Consider the following 17,083-nt stretch of genomic DNA (forward strand, 5'->3'; position numbering starts at 1 on the left):
TCATGTGTACGTGGATGCAGGCCTGTATGCACACGTATGAAGAAGCAAACACAGACAGACATGCATGTGTGTGACTACACTGGTGTACGTGGTCAGCTGTGATTGTGCACAGGTTTGGACGGGTATGCGGGGACTGCACAGTTAGGCACAAATGTACGTGGCCACTCACGTGTGTGTACAAAAGTATGGTACAATACCTAGGCACACAGACAGATGTCTGTGTGTGCAGGCATGCAGAGGCACATGTGGGTGTATTTATATAACAGGTATGCAGCAGTGCACACTGGGTGACCTCAAAACCAGGTAGAAGGGGCCCAGAGAGATGATGGCTCAGTGGATTTGCAAGGGACCTGCGTTCAGTTCCCAGCACCCACATGGCAACTTACAGCCATTCACAACCCCAGTTTCAGGGGATCTGACACCTTTTCTGGCTCCCACAGTCACCAGGCACATGTGTGATGCACATACATACATACATGCAAACACTCGTGAAAAGAAAAGTCTCCAAAGTTCTAGAGGATCTGTTCACTTGGTCCCAGACGTACCATTTGTATTCGCTACCACGTCCTGGCTGTGGCTACCACGTCCTGGCTGTCGCTTAGACTGTGCTTGCTGAACCTCTTTGTGTACCCAAAGCCTCTAACCAAGTAAAGAACAGCTGACAGAAGGGTCAGGAGCAGAGAGGTGACTGTCCTCAGCCAGCACAGGTTGCCAGGTGAGGGCTATAGAGCTGCAGGCCACAGTGGGCAGGTACTGTGGGGGGAGAGGCTCTAGCACCAGCAAGTCCCATCTGTGGCACTGAGTGCCAAAGAAGGCATGACTGTTAGGGTGGGCTGGCACAGCAGGGGTGGCTGCACACCATCTCTACCTGTGACAAAGAACAAGCCTTGTGTCCTACAAGATCCCCAAGCCCAGAAGGGACGGAGCTAGCCCTCCCCAGAAAGGCTTCAGGGTGCTGTGGATGCAGTAGGCCCAATGTCCTCTAACTGACATTAGTTAGGTGTCAGGCCAGCCTCTTCCTCAGCCCAGGATCCTCAGGATGACCTGCAGGTGGGTCCTGAGGCACAACTGGTTGCTTTCTGCTGAGCTGGTTACCCACTACTGCAATCCCAGAGGGATACTGCTTGCGTGTCCTATGGGTGTCAGATCTTGCACTGGGGCTGGAGTTCAACTCAAAGACAGCAAAGGCCTAGTTCCTATTGTGCATCCTCACTTTGGCTAAGGCCAATCAACCACAGGCTGTATGTACCAGGCCAGGCCAGCAACAGAATGAGAAACCTCCTCCTGGGGTATGGTTAAAATATCAGAAAAAGTGCTCATGCCCCTACTTCATCAGATACGAAAGTGCCTAGTGCCCTTCCGACTTCCGACGCCAGCTTTCCACAACAGAAAGGCCAAATATAGTTCTCCATTTTAATGTCAGGGTTTTTGTTTTGTTTAAAAAAGACCAGATAATCATTCAGACAAGCACCTCTGATGATGGAGGTGTGACAGCTTAGTCAGGAGCCCAAGACAGGCGTCTCCCCCACACAGAAGGACCAGCACCCTGCAGGGTCAGCCTTGGCTGGTCTGGGCTGCCCCAATAGCCCTTGGGTCAGTCATGATTTGTTCTGAGCCTCCCCGGGCTGAGGGCAGCCTGGCCTGGTGGGCATAGCTGACCCCAACACAGGCTCCTCTTGGCAAGCAATAGGCAACCCAGGCTCACAGTGGCCTGGCATATCATTCACCAGGCCAGGTGGCTGCCCTGACTGTCCGAAGCAGGCTCTGGCCATGGCTATGGCCAGGAAGTAGGCTGGGTTTAGAGCCCTCACAGGCTAAGTTAAAGCAGGTGGCCCCTGTAGCCTGAGGGCCCCTGAGAGACAACAGAAGGGCCCCCCACGTCTTGGGCACTAGAACTCAAGACAGTATAGACTGGGAGTCTTGTCTGCAGCATCAGGCCCAGCTTTGTTCAGGATGGAGTGCACCTAGGAAGGGCTGCCCCTGAGTCCGGAATCTGCCTGCTAAACTGAGACGAGGCTAGGAAGGTCAAGATGGGTTCAGGCCTTGGCTTCGGCTCTCAAGTCTGCCATGCTGTCTTCCTTGTCGTCCTCTGACAACAGCTGTGGCGCTGAGGGCTGCAGTCCCCTTAGGCCTCCGTCCTGCCCGCTTAGCACCTGCACAGAATTCTCCAAGGGACTCCTCAGCTCCTGGGCCAAGGGCAGGGGCTGGTGGCGACCTCGTCGGCAGTACCTCAAGCCATCCAGCCCGGCTCCCGCAAAGCAGATGATGGACAGCACCAGGAAGTACACGAAGTAGACAAGGAACTGAAAGAGAGAGTTAAAGTGACCTCAAGGTTTCCATCCATCCCCACCTTTGCCCTACCCAGTGAATCCTGAGGTTCTTCATCATCCAACATCTGGATGGCCAGAGGATACTGAGGAGTCACAAGCCTTGCCCAGGGGTAGACCCCAAGATGGCTCGTTCCTTCTTTCTCACAATGCATAGTAAACCACAAAAGGGGTACTTAACATATCCCCAAAGATCCCCAGAGAACCCAGCATGTGTTTGGCATCTGTGTGGTCCACCAGAGCTGGTCCTCAGGCTCTTTTCATGGAACTGGCTTCCACAGCTGCCAGGAGGGCACTGGGACAGTGGCCCAGGGCTTCTCCTAGGCCCTGACTACAGTCAAGACTGGGCACGGCCTCGAGCCAGCACTGCACAGCACTGGCCAAGAGGGGCCAGGCAGTCACAGGTCATGCCCCTTCCCGAAGGACCAGATCTGTCTCCCCCCAGAGCCGAACCTGGTAACTTCCAAATGTACATGAAGGTTCTAGAACATGGAGCAGTCCCAGTGGAGGCAGGTGGGCTTCCTGAAGCCCCTTGAGACCCTTTCAGAAAAGATCACATTTAAAGCAAACTCAGAAATGGCCGTTAGGGACTTTGGTTACCAAGAAGGCATAGTTGACATCCTTTTCCCATTTTTCTCCTGTGCCAATCAAATCCCTGAATGCTATGGGCAACGCCTGCTGGGGGTGGGTGGAGAGCAGTGTCAGCCAGTCAGACCTCAGGATCCATTAAAGGTGTGGCAAGTGCCGGGCTTCCCCCACCCCCTTCACGGATATAGCCCAGCTAGAGAGCAGATATCTGCCACTCAAGTTCCTTTGAAAGGACCTAAGCGGGGAGGACCTTTTGGGTGGGGCTAGGCAAGACTCATGGGAAGAAATTTTAACCCGACCCTGTGACGGCGACCCCATGTCTTACCCTCACCAAGTCAGCAGCAACCATTTGGAGTGACCGGACCTGCCACATGCATGCACCTGGAGGTTGTGAGGTAGTCACTGCCTTCTGCGCCAAAGGGGACGGCGCTGACTTTACGCCACTGAGCAGAAGTTACATACCCTACCCACCATGGGGGCCGCCATGGGAGACAGAAGTCTTACTCTACCCAAAGGGCATGGCACTCTATCCTGCCAGAGGTGTGAGGATAAGGCTTTAGACCCCTTAGCTTCAACACACCAACACCGAGAGGCCTTTGACTCCTGCTGCGCTCACCACGCCAAAGCTGCTGACCTCACGCCAAGGCCTCTGGACAACTAAAGCCAGTCAGCAGGCATATGAAATCACCCCAGAAGAACTTCAGAGCAACCACCACGAAATGGGCCAGCAAGCACCAATACTCCAGAAATACAGAAAGACGGACAGTATCACAAGAAATAAGGGATGAAAGAGACGGTCAGACCAAAGAAGCCAACCAAGAGGAATTGATGAAAGGCAGGCCTGTGAAACAAGGGGAGACCAAGGCAAACAAGCCCTTCCCATCCCTTGATCTCTGTTCTTGCTTCCGGTTTTTGGTTTTTTTGTTTTTTGTTTTTTTTTTTTTAAAGATGGGCTCACAATATAGCTTAGGTAGCCTGGAACTACCTAATGGTCCTCCTGCCTCGGCTCCCCCAGTGCTGAGAATTCACCGCACACCTGGCTTGTAGTTTCTAAGTTATGTCTGATGGTGAAAATGGAATTGATTAACACTGTCTTACGTGACTCTGAAGGCATACGGGCAAAACGTCAGGGCAGTCGGCCTGTCAACAGCAGAGGGTCACTGACGCAGCCTCCACGCCACACGTAACTTGTCATGTAATGCACACACAGAGGCCACACATCAGACCACTGCTGGCCTCTATAGACAAGATGCGTAGTACAAACTAAATTCTGGTTTTGCAAGTGAATCCAGGGGAAAACAAAAACACAAATTAAAGCAACCCGGGAGGATGGCTAATAGGAAAAACAACATCAAGTGCTGATGAAGATCTGGGGAAATGGGTTCTGCATACCCTGTTCGTGGGATGGCAATGGCCCCCACTGGGAACCCACAGCTCCACTTCTGGGCTCTCATCCAGGAGAACTAAAAACCTGCATTCACACAGAATCTGGGAAAGAGCTTGTAAAATCCAAGGACTGAACACAGCCCACAGTGCTTCCGAAGCTCAGCAGCTGTCCCAGGCACCTGCCCTTGTCCCAGAAGAGAAGCCAAGAACACGTGGGAGGATGGAGCTACCTCCAGAGAACACCTATACCCACCGTTTAAGGGACGGAGTGGCTGTGGATATGAAAGGATCCCAAAGGTCCCTGAGGGAATGACATTGAGCTAAAGAACTGGGACCCCGAATCTCTACACGGTTTCTTAAACTGGATGTGAATGAAGCCACATTTAAATACCCAGCAAATCTAGGCTGGCCCCTAGCCACAGTCCCCTAGTTCTACCCTGGTTCTTAGTCGTCTCTGCCTCTGCTTCCTCTGCCTGGACTCCTGCCCCGGCCTGTCTCCCGACAGGATGAGGCATGACAGGGAAAAGCGGAAGCCTGTGTCTCGTCTCTTTCAACTATGAACAAAATGCAATGCTTGAAAGAAAACCGGCCAGAGAAAAATCAGTACACATCTTGCAATTTGACTGGTTAAAGCAGGAACTAAAGCCAGAATGTCCCTCATCCCTCAGGGGATCCCTGGATATAGTCTCTGCCATTGAACAGGACTGACCAAGGACTCCTAAGTTCTCTTGTGGCCAGCCCTTTGGGAAAGAGCTGGCCCAGCCTCCTTCCTACTGAACCTCCTACCCAATTCTCTGAGGCTCACTAACTAGGGGGCCTTCGCAGGGCAGCTGGGATGGAGCCGGGTAGGTGGGGGCACAGGCATCAAGAAGGGGAACACGGGAGCAGCACTAGTCTCTAAAGAGTCCCTCAGGCTCCACTCGTTTGGCTCCCAAAGGCTGAACAAGAGGCAGCTATGGAGGGAGAAGGGGGGGGGAGACAGAGGGAGCACAGTGGCTTTAGAGGTCAGTGACTAAATGACAAATCGCATGTTAAACACAGTATAGCTGGGGCCAATCAGGTTCCCCCTTAGGTTTCTCTGGACAGGGCTCCTCCACTTTAGAAGCCACTATTCTTCTGAGGACACAGTTTCCTTTGGGGGCAACCTGTACCCTTCAGGCCAGTGAACTGTTCCCTCGCCCACCCCACCCCCCGCCCCACCTTACCCGCCCACCCAAACCCCACCTCACCTTACCCAGTACTGTGAGTCAACCCAAGGCTCCTGTGTACCCAAGAGCAGCTGGGCAGTGATGAGGAGTTAGGTACCCTGCTGGGTCTGGATCTACCATTCAGTGGGACAGGCAAGACTTGCTGGTTCTGGGTTCGGCCTGCAGGGGGGTATGCACTGAGGGGCTTTGCCAGGCTAGAGGCTAGTTCAGTCTTTAAATGGCAAGACTCTGGCATCCTCACTCCACAGATCGTACCAGCCAGCTTCCCAGGGAGGTGGGCTGTTCCTGCATGCGCCAATACCGGCTCTGCTTGCCAATACCGGCTCTGCTTGCCTCCTCGCTGGCCAGCCAGACTTAACACTAAGCTTCAGTGACAGGCCTGTACCAACTAGCGACCCACCGAGGGTCAGCACTCCCTCATGGCACACACCAGCCTGCAGGCCTGCAGCCCAGGGAAACCTAAAGGAAGACTAAAGGCTTTCACAGGTTGCTTAGGAGACTGCCTAGCCATAGCCCGGGGGCAGTCACCCAGGAGCTTTGTTACCACCCTTCTCTCTGTGTTGACTATCAAGCCTATTTGGTACCTTGGCCAGTACCTCCATCACACTGTCCCCATCATAGAATAGTCAGGGGCTTTCTCTGATGCAAGAAAAACTCTGGTTGTGGTGAGAAAACTGAGGGCACCCCAAGAGGGGCCGGCAGGCCAATGCCAGCTGATGCCAACTCCAACCAAGGGGTTCTGCCTAGCTCCCTTCTGGACGTGAACACCTACGACACCATCCAATCTGGACTTAAGGCCATCAGGTCTTGACAACCACAAACAGGGACGTGAGACGAAAGGTAAGGAGCTGTGACAGTATTAGCTCCGTGACACGGGCCCAGGTGAGGACATACTAGGTCTGGCGAGGACTCCTCAGAGACGGCTGGCAACTCAGCCAACCTTGGAGGCCTTGACACTCAGGGGCTCCAAGTCCCAGAAGTCCAACCTTGTCCCAGACAGGAGCAGAGGAGGGGCACATGGGTAGGTAAAGGTGGCTAACTTCACCATATCAGGTGCCCCTGGAAACGTAAGCCAGTCCCAATGGTCTCACTCCCTGCTCCGAATGTGGGCCATACTCTCTACACGTGACAATGGATCTGTGGTCTGTAGTCCCTGAGAATGGAACACAGAAATGACCACCTGATGGGCTTTCCTACTCCAAAGACACCAGACTGAAGTTGGGGCTTACCTGTGAGTCAACCGAGAGGCCCAGACCCCGCTTGTCAGAGACAATAAGTGTGATGGATGTCTTGAGCGCAGTGGCGAGAAACGTGTTGATCCCAAAGACCAATGCACAGAGCTCTTTAGACAGGGAAGATGCAATCTGAAAACTGCGAGGATTAAAAAAAAAAAAATACTGTGATCAAACTCACTGAGTAGGACAGGGGAAAGAACAGAGGCAGATGTCATTAATCACAGCACAGGAGGCAGAAGAGGTGAACTTGTGATCCCAGGCCAGTCTGGTCTATATAGTGAGAGCCCATCTAATTAAACAAACAAATGAACAACAACGACAAACAGAGCCGTGAAGACTTCTGTATCTACCTGGGGATATAGGAAAGTATCAAGTCATATAACCCCATCAACCAGACTCAGCTAAGCTCCCAGTTACAGAACTCCAAGATCCCCACCCACAGCCCCACCAGCACACCATTGCCCCCCCCCCAACCTGCACCCACCAACCAATAGCAGCTGACCTGGGGCAGGAATGGGGCTCAAGACAGGTCTATAAAGACACTGATCCAGAAGACTGAGAACAGGAGTAAGTGACCAGATAATGCGAGAAGGCAGTCCAACTAGGGAGAGAGGCAGGGTTGGGAAGCCCTGGGAGGTAGGAAGGGGCCAAAGTTTTCCCAGAAGAGGTGGAGACTGGGCAAGCCCCTGAAGGCTCGTGTCCATGTGTGGTGTGAGCACGTTTGTTTTATCAAGCACAGTGCAAGTGCTAAAGAATATGGTGTGTGGAATCTGTGATATATATGTATATGTAGCATGTGCTGATCCGTGACCACGTACAGTGTAAACATGGATCATGCAGTGTCAGTGCCCATGTGATGGATGGTGTGTGTGTGCCGTCTGTCTGCGGATGGGAGTACATGTCTGTGCGTGTATTTTCTTTTAGACAACATCTCACAAGGTCTCTCCGGCTGGTCTCCGCCTGCCTCTGCCTCCTGAGTTCTGGGATGAAAGATATGTGCCGACACAGCCAGCAGTGTGTTTGATGCCTCCGTGTGTGTCTTCACACATGATAGTGTGTGCTCCCTCAGTTCCAGCCAGGGCAGGGTCTCAAGAAAAGCACGCTAGTGCAATCTGGAGAGGTCACCTGCTGGCAGTATTCGCCAACTTTGAAGCAGTGTTCAGAGGACCTGGGAGAGCAAGTAGGAACAAGTCCAGAAAAGGGAGGAGGCCAGAAGCAGCAAGGAGATGCTAGTGAAAGAAGTGTAAGAAGGGTTCCCAAGGTGAGGATAGGGGACAACAGGAGATGATGGGAGGCGGATGCTGGTCAAGTTCAGGTAGTTTGGGGGGCAGCAACCCTACAGAGAGGTTCAGGAAGGACTGGAGGAGTTGGGATGGAACTGGGGGAGCTAAGGGGTTGCGGGGCCCAGAGAAGCACAGCCAAAGAGTGTCTAGACAGGTCGGGCCTCTCACACTGCCTCGTGCTTCCCGACAGAACCTTCCAGAGGCCCCTCCCCATATCATCCCACTCACGTGGCAATGGGCACAAGGAACTGGTAGGCCCCACGGAAAAGCACGAAAGCCACGTAGCATATCCAGATGTTCCCGACCGACATACAGAAAACCAGCCCAGCCTGGATGGCTATAACAACTGCGATGACCAGCTTTGACCACAGAGCCCAGCGAATCTTCACGAAACCCGCGTAGAAGGACATGATGGCGCCTGGAGGTAAGAGGCATCAGTCATGGCTGAGCTTGGGCATGCTGAACCATGGGAAAGATGGCTAGGGATTCAGGCTGAGTTAGGGTGGCTCTGGAGCAGAGGCAGGGTAGGGCAAGGGATAGGGCAGCCTTTGTTGGTGGTCCAGCCCAGGGCAAGGGGTAGGGCCAGACAACAGGCCTCCCTGAGCCAGCTGGGAAGGGCAAGAGGCCTCCAGTGCATACTCAGCAGGGTGGAGGCGGCATCCACGGCACCGTTGTAGGTGACACTGCTGTCAGTTATTTTCCACAGGACATGTACATAGTAGGTGATCAGGTAGTAGCCTGCAGAGTTGAAGATCCACCAGAGGCACCAGAGGCGCAGCTGCGGTTGCCACACATCGTGCACCAGTTCCCTTAGCATGCGCACCAGGAAGGAGTCCCTGCAAGTGGCCAGCACACGCCCTAGTTTCCCAGGCTCTGGTCGGTCAGGGCCCGGGTGCATCTGGTCCAGCTCACAGGGCAAAGCTCCGTGGACAAGCGCACTGCGGTTGAAAAAGAGGCTGCGCTTAGGACGCTTTAGAAAGAGGGAGAGGCCTAGGCTGAAGACGATAAAGCCCAGGGAGATGTAGTTGAGTATCCTGAGGGGGATTTGTCCCAGGGTGACCAGCACCTGGCCCAACACGGAGCTGATGAAGACTCCCAGCAGCACCGCTGTCCGAGAGTAGCTGGCCATGCGCTGGTAGCGGGAGGGGTGCACCAGGGAGAAGATGTAAGAGGAGTAGGCGATGCGTGCAGCCATGGTGACGCTGTAGAAGAATTCCATGAGTTGCATGTGGATGACGGCGCGGCCCAGCAGCAGCAACAGCCACACGCACACGAAGCTCAGGCATTGCAGGACCAGGACCGGCTTGTACCGCAGGTAGTCGGTGAGCAGGAAGATTGGCACCAGCACGGCCAGGTGGGAGTAGGGCAGCACTGGGATGATCTCATTGGCCACCTGTGGATGGGCGGGCGCCGGTTATTAGGGATTCCAGCTGCTCCGCTGGGCTCAGCAGCGTGAGCACTCGAGAGTGTGCCTTGCCCCTCTCTCCCTGATGACCACTACATGTATCTTCCACTGCCTCCCTGCAGATGTCCACATCCGGCTGCTCAGAATTCAAGGGAGCCTCAGGATCGAGAAACCAAGGTAGTCTTCCAGCCCAAGAAACTACAGGCCCTAGGTGCAACTCTCGGAAGGCTGGCCGACTGGGGGGGAGGAAGGGGGAAGCCACCGTTCATTACACGTGGCTCACCTTACCCCAGGATTTCTGATTTGCACTCCTCTTAATTAAGCCCACATAGAAAACAGCACAATGGCCAGTAAACACCGACACCGATTTCTTCCGTCCTTGTTATAGGAGGAAAAGCAAGAGAATGGTAACGGGGGTGAGCATGGGGAGCACGGGAGGGAAGGAAGGCCATGGAAAGGACAAGGCCATCCCTCTACCCTACCCCTCAGGGCCAAACTGGGCATGCTGCCTGCAGAATCCAACCTTCACGGCATTCATTAAGGTGCGGTAGCTACCCTCACCTGGCTCCTGCTGTGGCGCATGGAGGAGGAGCTCTCCGCTGCAGGGAGGGAGGGCCAGAAGGTACTGCCTCAGACTCCTCTTCGCTGCCCAGGGAGGTGCCAGGGCCCACTGGCAATTCGAGCAGGCCAAGCTAGGTGCTTCAGCCAACCGCCCCCGCCCCCACCCCCAAGCTCTGCAGGGAAATCCTCCATCCCAGTGAGGCTCAAATGGGCCTCCTGAGCTCTCGCCCTGGGAGGCAGACATGTCTGTGGCCTCCTCCCAGGCCAGGATGAGTTTCACTTTACTGGCTGCGACTTGGGAAGGACTTTTTTGTTGTTGTTGTTTTTTAATTGTATTATAATGGAAACCTCATAGGCAAGCTTGTTCCTGGAAATGTGATGGTGGACAGCACCCCTTCACCAAAAGCAAAGAGGCTACGAACCAGTGATTGAGGAAAGGCAACACCCTTCATCCTTCTTTGTCTGACCCTATCTTATACAACATGAGGTGCAAGTTCAAAAATAAACCACCTCCATGCCTGCTTGGATTTAAACTTATTAGCAGAGTTTCAATAGGACCCTCTGTCTCCATGGCCGAATAAAAAGGAAATGCCTTCAATAATCCCTTTACATAAACAGCTAAGTTCCTCCTGGTGGCGGGTGCCAAGCAAGGTGGGGCGTGGCTGGGCACGAGCTTTCTCACCCGGACGGCGGATGAGCCGCCTTGCAGTAGAAGCCAGCGCTCCTTCATTTGCATTCTTCCTCAGTCCCTAGGCAGGCACAGGATCCCTCGCTATGGAACCCAACGAAGAAGTACCTTGCTGGGTTAATGCCAAGGCTCTCTGTGAGCTCATCGCAGCAGGTGGAGGTTAGGGTGGAACCAAGCCTCCATCCAACCGGCTCTCTCTGGCCCCTGCAATCTCCCACAGCCTCAGCTGGCCATACAGCAAACTAAGCCGGAACCCCCAGAGACCGTGCCGCTGCTCCCCTACCCTCCGAGTAGCCCCCAAACATGCCTGCTTCTGTGTGAAGTTGTGATATTCCAGGAGGTAAGGTGTGATGAAGCTCTCCCCAGGACGCAACTGTGCCATGAATCCAAAGAAGCAGAGATAGAACACTAGGCACCGCCATGACTGAAGCTCATGGTCCTGCCTGGGCTCTTCGCCTGCCTGCTTTTCTGCCATCTGGCCGGTGGGCACCATGTTGCCCAGGTCCTCATGGGACCTGGTGACCAAAGATGACACACCACCTGGAAGGAAAAGCCGAGAGTCTGGTTCAGCGAGGGTGTCCACAGGTACCCCTCCTTCTCAATCTTTCAGTTGAGACCCAGTGTTAGCCTTCGGTGACTACAGGCTCCAGACCCAAATCTTCAACCTACTCTATCTGAGAACTGCCAGGAGCCCAATCCCTCAGACCAGGCCAGGACTGAAGACTCCAGGAGTCTTCAAGCACACCAAAGCCTCAGCCATATGGGCCTATTTACATATTAATCAAAGTCACATTAGCTGATTACCTTACTTCATTAAATTAATACACTTCAAATTCAGTTTTGGAGCCAGGCGGCGATGGTGTGTTCCTTTAATCCTGGTACTAGGGAGGCAGAGTCAGGCAGATATCTGAGTTTGAGGTCAGCCTGGCTTACAGAATGAGTTCCAGGACAGGTAGGCTATAAAGAGAAACCCTGTCTTGATTAATTAAGGGCTGGGAACACCTCAGACTCATTTCAAGGTCTTAGCAGCCTGTGGACCCACACAGGTCTTAAAAGCTGGCCTCAGCTGGTTGTTGAGAGCTACTGCTCTAGCGGCATCCTACGTGTAGAAAGGGCAAAAGGAAGATGCTTTGCTAGGCTAGGACACCTGGTCTGCACAAGCTACAACATGAAGGTGAGTGGGAGCAGCTTCGAGTACACACATCTGACATGTACTCCCCCCAGAGCATGGGAAGGCAGCTCTAAAGGACACTTGTCACGGGAAGGAGGGACACTGGGAGAGGCAGGTGTCCTCCAGGAGCTGACAGCCACCACCAGCAAGACAAAGCAAGCTCCGAGAAGGGTTAAAGGACAGAGGGGGAGCTGACTTGAGGGACTCCACAGTTCTCTCTAGGACAAAGCCTGAGAAGGAGGTGGATCTGATGTTCAGAGGACCACAGACCTCCTCCCAAGGGTAGGTCAAGTCACAGGGGGACCCGTCCAGCTGCTGACCCTCTGACCTCACGCCGTGCAGTCTCAAGGAACTCTTGAGTATTTGTGGTATGTGTGAGAACTAAGCTGCTCAGTGTGTTTCTGTCTCATGATTCTGTCCTGGTCACAGGCTACTCTGGTACAGGTGGGTACTGCCAATCATCCTTGCTAACAGAAAGGCAGGATCTGTGCTCACTCAACAGGACCCGAGTTACCTGCCTCATTCGTACATCCACTCTAGTCATAGGTTCATGTGTTTCGGGCTTTCTGTATGGGACACTGGTGTAAGTCAAAAGGGAGCTGCCAGAGAGAAGTGTGCCCACTCCTGGAGTGCAGGGTCTAGTGGGGCTAAGACAGGTTGGGGCTGTGTGGTGAAGAGCAGCCCCAAGGGTGGAGGGGGAGCCATACTGATGTTGCCCTCTACAACAGGCTCTATGCTGTCCCCTCCACTCCTCATGACAGCCTGCTCCAGGAAGTGTCTGTAAATTTGGACACTGAGCAGGGGGCAAAGAAAACTCCCCGGATGTAAGAACTTTGGGGACCCTATGTTGAGATCTACGTAACACAGAGGCTTAAGGAGGCTCAGTGTATGTTCTCCAGGCACACCATGGATTTCCCAGGATCCCTTCCTGTTAAGTCCGGTTTCTGAGGGCTGGAGAGAAAGGTCCTGAGTTCAATTCCCAGCAACCACAAGGTAGCTCACACCATCTATGAGATCTGGTGCCCTCTTCTGTCTTGCAGGCATACATGCAGGCAGAACATAAATAAATCAATAAACAAACAAACAAAAGGTCCTGTCCCTTGAGACTAGAGAGAAGCAGGGTTAACAGCTGGGTCCCTAAAGAAGCAGGGGTTTGTTGACTTGTTGGGAGCTGCAAGGAAGGGTGAGCCAGGGTGCAGAATTCCAGAGGTCCAGAAGGAAGGAATGTCCTGGAAGATGCTAGGGCAGCACATGTCCCAGAAGCCACAGGGCCTGGGATAGGACCCACATTCTCATGAGAACGGAAACAAGCAGACAGGCAGGGGGTCTGGCTGGAGAAAACACAAACACAGGCTACACCACCTCAGCTGGACCAACTTCTGAGCTCTGTTTTGCTTAGTCTCACTTTTCAAAACTTCCTCAGAGCTACACAAACAGCCGGTTAGGACAGGGCACCCAGGTGGTCCAGCTGTGGCACTGACCCCTCCAGAGAGGCCAAGATGGACGCAGGCAGAGCTGGCCCTTCCCCAACACATATTGCTAGAGCTAGCCTGGTGGAGCAATTGTCCATGGCAAATTGCATTTGCCCAACTAGAGTGACCCCCCAGGCTAAGTGGTGGCAAGGAATGCAGCTAAGCCTAAGATTCTGTGCCTTGTATGAGGTTAGGAAACCCCAGGAGCTGGCCCTCATCTGAAAGGTTCATCCCCAGGGGTAGGAGCAGCACCTACCCTTGGTGTCTGTTGGAATCCAGGGAGAGTTGTAAGACACCAGGACAAAGCAAACTTTTCATTACTCTGTATGTGTAGCCTCCCCCCTCCCCACCCCCGACTCCTGAGGCTTCTACGCCCAGGGAACTGTACTTTTCCACCACAGTGAGAGTTCATCATGGCCCTGCCCGGGGGTCAATCTGAAGATCTGGCTTCAGTCCCTCAGCAGGTGTCCCACCACGGCTGGAAGGGCCACTCGAAGACCTCCCGGAGCCCACATGACATGAACATCTAGGATTATCTGACTGGCAGGGCTGTCCTACCCTGACCAGTACTCAGATGGGCAAGTGGCTCTTCTAGTGCTCAAGGAGCAGGAAATGGACTCCTGTTTGTCCTCTGAGGTTCTGAAAACTCCATCCGCCCGCCCACCCACCCAGCCTACACTCTGCACTCTGGTCTGTTCAAGGGGACTGGATTATGTCACAAGATGCTCTACAATCTTAGTGATAAGGCTCAGGAGGCTAGCCCAAGCTCCTGGGATGAGGGTCCAGGTACGTGCTCACAGGGGACACATGGGCATCTCCTATTCTCTGGGAGAATAACCACATTCCAAATCTACAGTCCATTAGCTGATGCATTTCCCTTGCCTAGCTCATGCCTTCCACCATAAATGCCAGTTCAACAGAAAAACCTGGTTACCTGGGGACTGGAAATTAGGGACTGGCTCCTGGTAATCCACAAGCTCCTAGAACACCCTCTGGCTTGGCCCTGATCTAAGCCAGGATGTACTGCCTGGTTCTGAACAAATAGTATGATAACCTTTCCTTCTAAGGAAGGAGGCCTAGTGACCCTCCTAGGAGGTAGAAACAGGAACGGCCTGGCCCTCTGGCCTCCTCCAGCTGCCTCTGCTCCATCTTGAAACATTTTGCAAAGACCTGCCCTCCCCAGTTCCAGAACAGCAGGCACAGTTCTGCCACCCTCCCACAGGTTTCGCTGACAAGCACTGGGTGGACTCAGGGTTGAGGGTTTAGAAATTCACACTTCCTAGAACTTCTAGGTCCGGAGCCGACAACTCCAGTGTCTCCTGGGAAAGCCAAAGGCCAACCAGAGGAAAAGCTGCTACTCAGGACAGCCGCCATAGTTGGGGGTCCTCCTCAAAATCTATCTTCCACAGTGTCACTGAGGGAAAAACAGGCTCTTGTTTGGCACAGCCTCTCGTTGATTGGGGCAGGTGCCTTCAGCCTGGATTCTCAGCACCTTCAGGAATGAATGCCAAGGTAGCTCCAGGCTCTTACCTGGGCAGAGACTGCCCTTGTCAGTTCAGTCCATTCTACAGAGGTAACATCACTCCCACACAGTCACCGGGTCCAGCTCTGATACAACGTCCTCCTTCTCCACGGCACAGCCCAGGCTGCTCTTACTAAGAAAGCTGAGCTCAGCTCAGCTCCGCTACTACCTCAGCAGGCTACTTCCTTACAGTCAGGCAAGCAACTGTAAGCCACAAGACAACTCCCTTCTGCCCTGCTTAGGTTCCGACCCGCATACTGAAGACAGGAAGTTTGGGGCTGGGCACAGGCACAGGGTGAGGAATAAATCATAAATATTCATATTCATAAATCATGAATATGCTTTATGCCCTGAGTATTCACCAAGGCTCTTCTAGAGTTTTCAATGGGAATGTGGACTGAGCCCTGGGAATCACGCCTGTCGGAGAGTTGCTGGAAGGATTGGCTGCCGGCAGCTGTGCAAGCTCCAGACACCACTTGTTCCAAAGGGAAGTTGTTAAGAGTTATCCGGGTGCCTACAAGCTCTGAGCTGAACAATGAGGCTTGGAGTCGCGCCACGCACGGGGCGTGGGCAGTGGGGTTTCCTTGCTGGTGACACGTGCTCTAAGGCGGCTGGGGCAGACGCACGTGGTGATTCCTGACCTGAGGAAGGTGCTTCGAAGGCAAAAGAACTCCGTTCCAGAGGTACGTAGGACAAGAAGAGAAATGGCGCTCAGAGGTCCTACGAGGCAGCCTGGGGAATTACTCTGGTGAAGGTTCTGCAACTATGTGTCCAGGGTGCCTGCCAGCACTCAGACCGTTGCTCGGAGCCTAGTTCCTAAAGCTGAGGTCCCTGACACCCCACAGACACCGGCCCGCGTCTCGCACCCACCCTACTGCTCCTACGCATCCCCAAGACTTCTGCGGGTCTTCTACCCAGCAGACCCCGCGTGCGCCTTCCACTCACTCCACGGGCTCTCGGGCACTATCTGCCCGGAGCCCCGCAGTCGCACCAGGGTCACCCTGGTACTCTGTAGCGTAGAACTCATCCCGAGTCCAGCTTTCATCGTGAGGACGCCGGAAGGACCAGAACCGCGCCTTGCACTCTTCCACGCCTCCCCAGACACAGATTAGATACGTGGCCCCCGTTCTGCGCCCCACAGGCCCGTACCTGGTTCAGCCGACAGCCGGGCTGCAGGGTCGCGCACACGCAGACTACAACATCCACAAACCCAAGCGTAGGCCCAAGGTCCGCATGGAGGGGCGTGGTTACCTAAATTAGTCACGCCTCCGAAGGCGTGGCCATCGTGTGGGCTGCGGGGCGCAGCCGCGGAACTTCAGGAGGGCGGGGCAGACACCTGACTACACCCGCAGCGACACCCGCATGCGCCTTCTACACTTCACGATTAGTCACTGCCTGGGTCATGTGGTTCTCCGAGGCGAGGAGAATCCGCTGTGCGTGTGCCAGCCTGCGCCCTCAGCCCGCACGTCTCTAGATTCTAGGCCCCCTTCAGTATGCTCTCCCTGTGTTCCCGCTCCCGTACTTCCTCCCCAAGCCTACCCTCTCGGTCCCCTGCCCCTCTATAAACGTCCCTTCTTCCCCGCCCTCCTCCATCCCAGCTGCTCTTCGCCTGTCCCCTGGGCCCCGCAGCCCGCTTTTCCCGCTTGAGCCCCTTTGGGAGGCCCCTACCCGGCCGGCGCTGGATCGGGTCGCAGGTCACAGCAGACTGCCTGATCTGACAGCGCGGAGCACAGAGGTGACCGCCGAGGATCGAGGCCCCTCCCCGGATCCGCCCCTGACCCCTGCTGGCCTGCAGAAGTCTGCGCGGGCTCTTTCGGGCTCGTCTGAAAACACGCCGCCTGTGCCCACCTGCTAGAGCAGTCCAGAGGCCAAGGCATTGGCCAGCCACGGAATGCGGGCTAGAGTTGCACTGCCCGCGACAGCTGTGCACGCCCCTCGCTTAGGTATCAGCGACTTTGGGTTCTAAGGACGCCGATGGACTGCGCTTGGCTGTGCAAGGAGCCCCTGGGCGCGCGTGAGCTCGGGAACACACACACACACCTCAATCGACAGAGACAGAAGGCTGACCTAAGTGTTTTTAGACCACCCCCAACCCCCTCCACCTCCTACTCCCACAAATCCTTACCCGGTTTCCAGTAGGGATGCTAGGCTGAGGCTCAGCAGGTGGAAGGCTGCTGGCAGCTTGGGGTGGGGTGGAACGGGGCGGGGCTCCCCGAAGCCGGCCTCTTTCCTCCTGA

General features: G+C 54.5%; 1 protein-coding gene across 5 annotated transcripts; it reads right to left on the reverse strand.

Moving 5' to 3' along the window:
- Positions 1–1,399: 1,399 nt before the first annotated feature.
- On the reverse strand, positions 1,400–17,039 carry Slc19a1 (solute carrier family 19 member 1). Of its 5 annotated transcripts, XR_009586710.1 has the most exons (7): positions 16,515–16,605; positions 10,989–11,221; positions 8,667–9,420; positions 8,256–8,445; positions 6,739–6,880; positions 5,536–5,668; positions 2,182–2,303 (listed from the first exon to the last, which is right to left on the reverse strand). XR_009586710.1 is itself a non-coding variant. In XM_021630949.2 (6 exons), the coding sequence occupies exons 2-6, from the start codon at positions 11,172–11,174 to the stop codon at positions 2,037–2,039; spliced, it is 1,539 nt and encodes a 512-aa protein (XP_021486624.1). In that variant the 5' UTR covers positions 11,175–11,221; positions 16,972–17,039; the 3' UTR covers positions 1,400–2,036. The 5 variants fall into 5 exon arrangements, 4 of the variants coding, with proteins under 4 accessions (XP_021486624.1, XP_021486622.1, XP_021486623.1 ...); XM_021630949.2 differs by lacking the exons at positions 5,536–5,668; positions 16,515–16,605 and adding an exon at positions 16,972–17,039 and having other exon boundaries at positions 1,400–2,303; XM_021630947.2 differs by lacking the exon at positions 5,536–5,668 and having other exon boundaries at positions 1,400–2,303.
- Positions 17,040–17,083: the final 44 nt, after the last annotated feature.

The sequence above is a fragment of the Meriones unguiculatus genome, chromosome 16 (genome assembly GCF_030254825.1).
Source record: "Meriones unguiculatus strain TT.TT164.6M chromosome 16, Bangor_MerUng_6.1, whole genome shotgun sequence".
Taxonomy (NCBI): domain Eukaryota; kingdom Metazoa; phylum Chordata; class Mammalia; order Rodentia; family Muridae; genus Meriones; species Meriones unguiculatus.

Excerpts from the sequence above, each read along its gene's own strand:
- Slc19a1 (XM_021630949.2), bottom strand. The coding sequence starts at position 11,174 with ATGGTGCCCACCGGCCAGATGGCAGAAAAGCAGGCAGGCGAAGAGCCC. Across the intron at positions 9,421-10,988 it reads ACAACTTCACACAGAAGCAG|GTGGCCAATGAGATCATCCC; the intron begins GCATGTTTGGGG and ends GCCCATCCACAG. Across the intron at positions 8,446-8,666 it reads TGCCGCCTCCACCCTGCTGA|GCGCCATCATGTCCTTCTAC; the intron begins GTATGCACTGGA and ends TCTTACCTCCAG.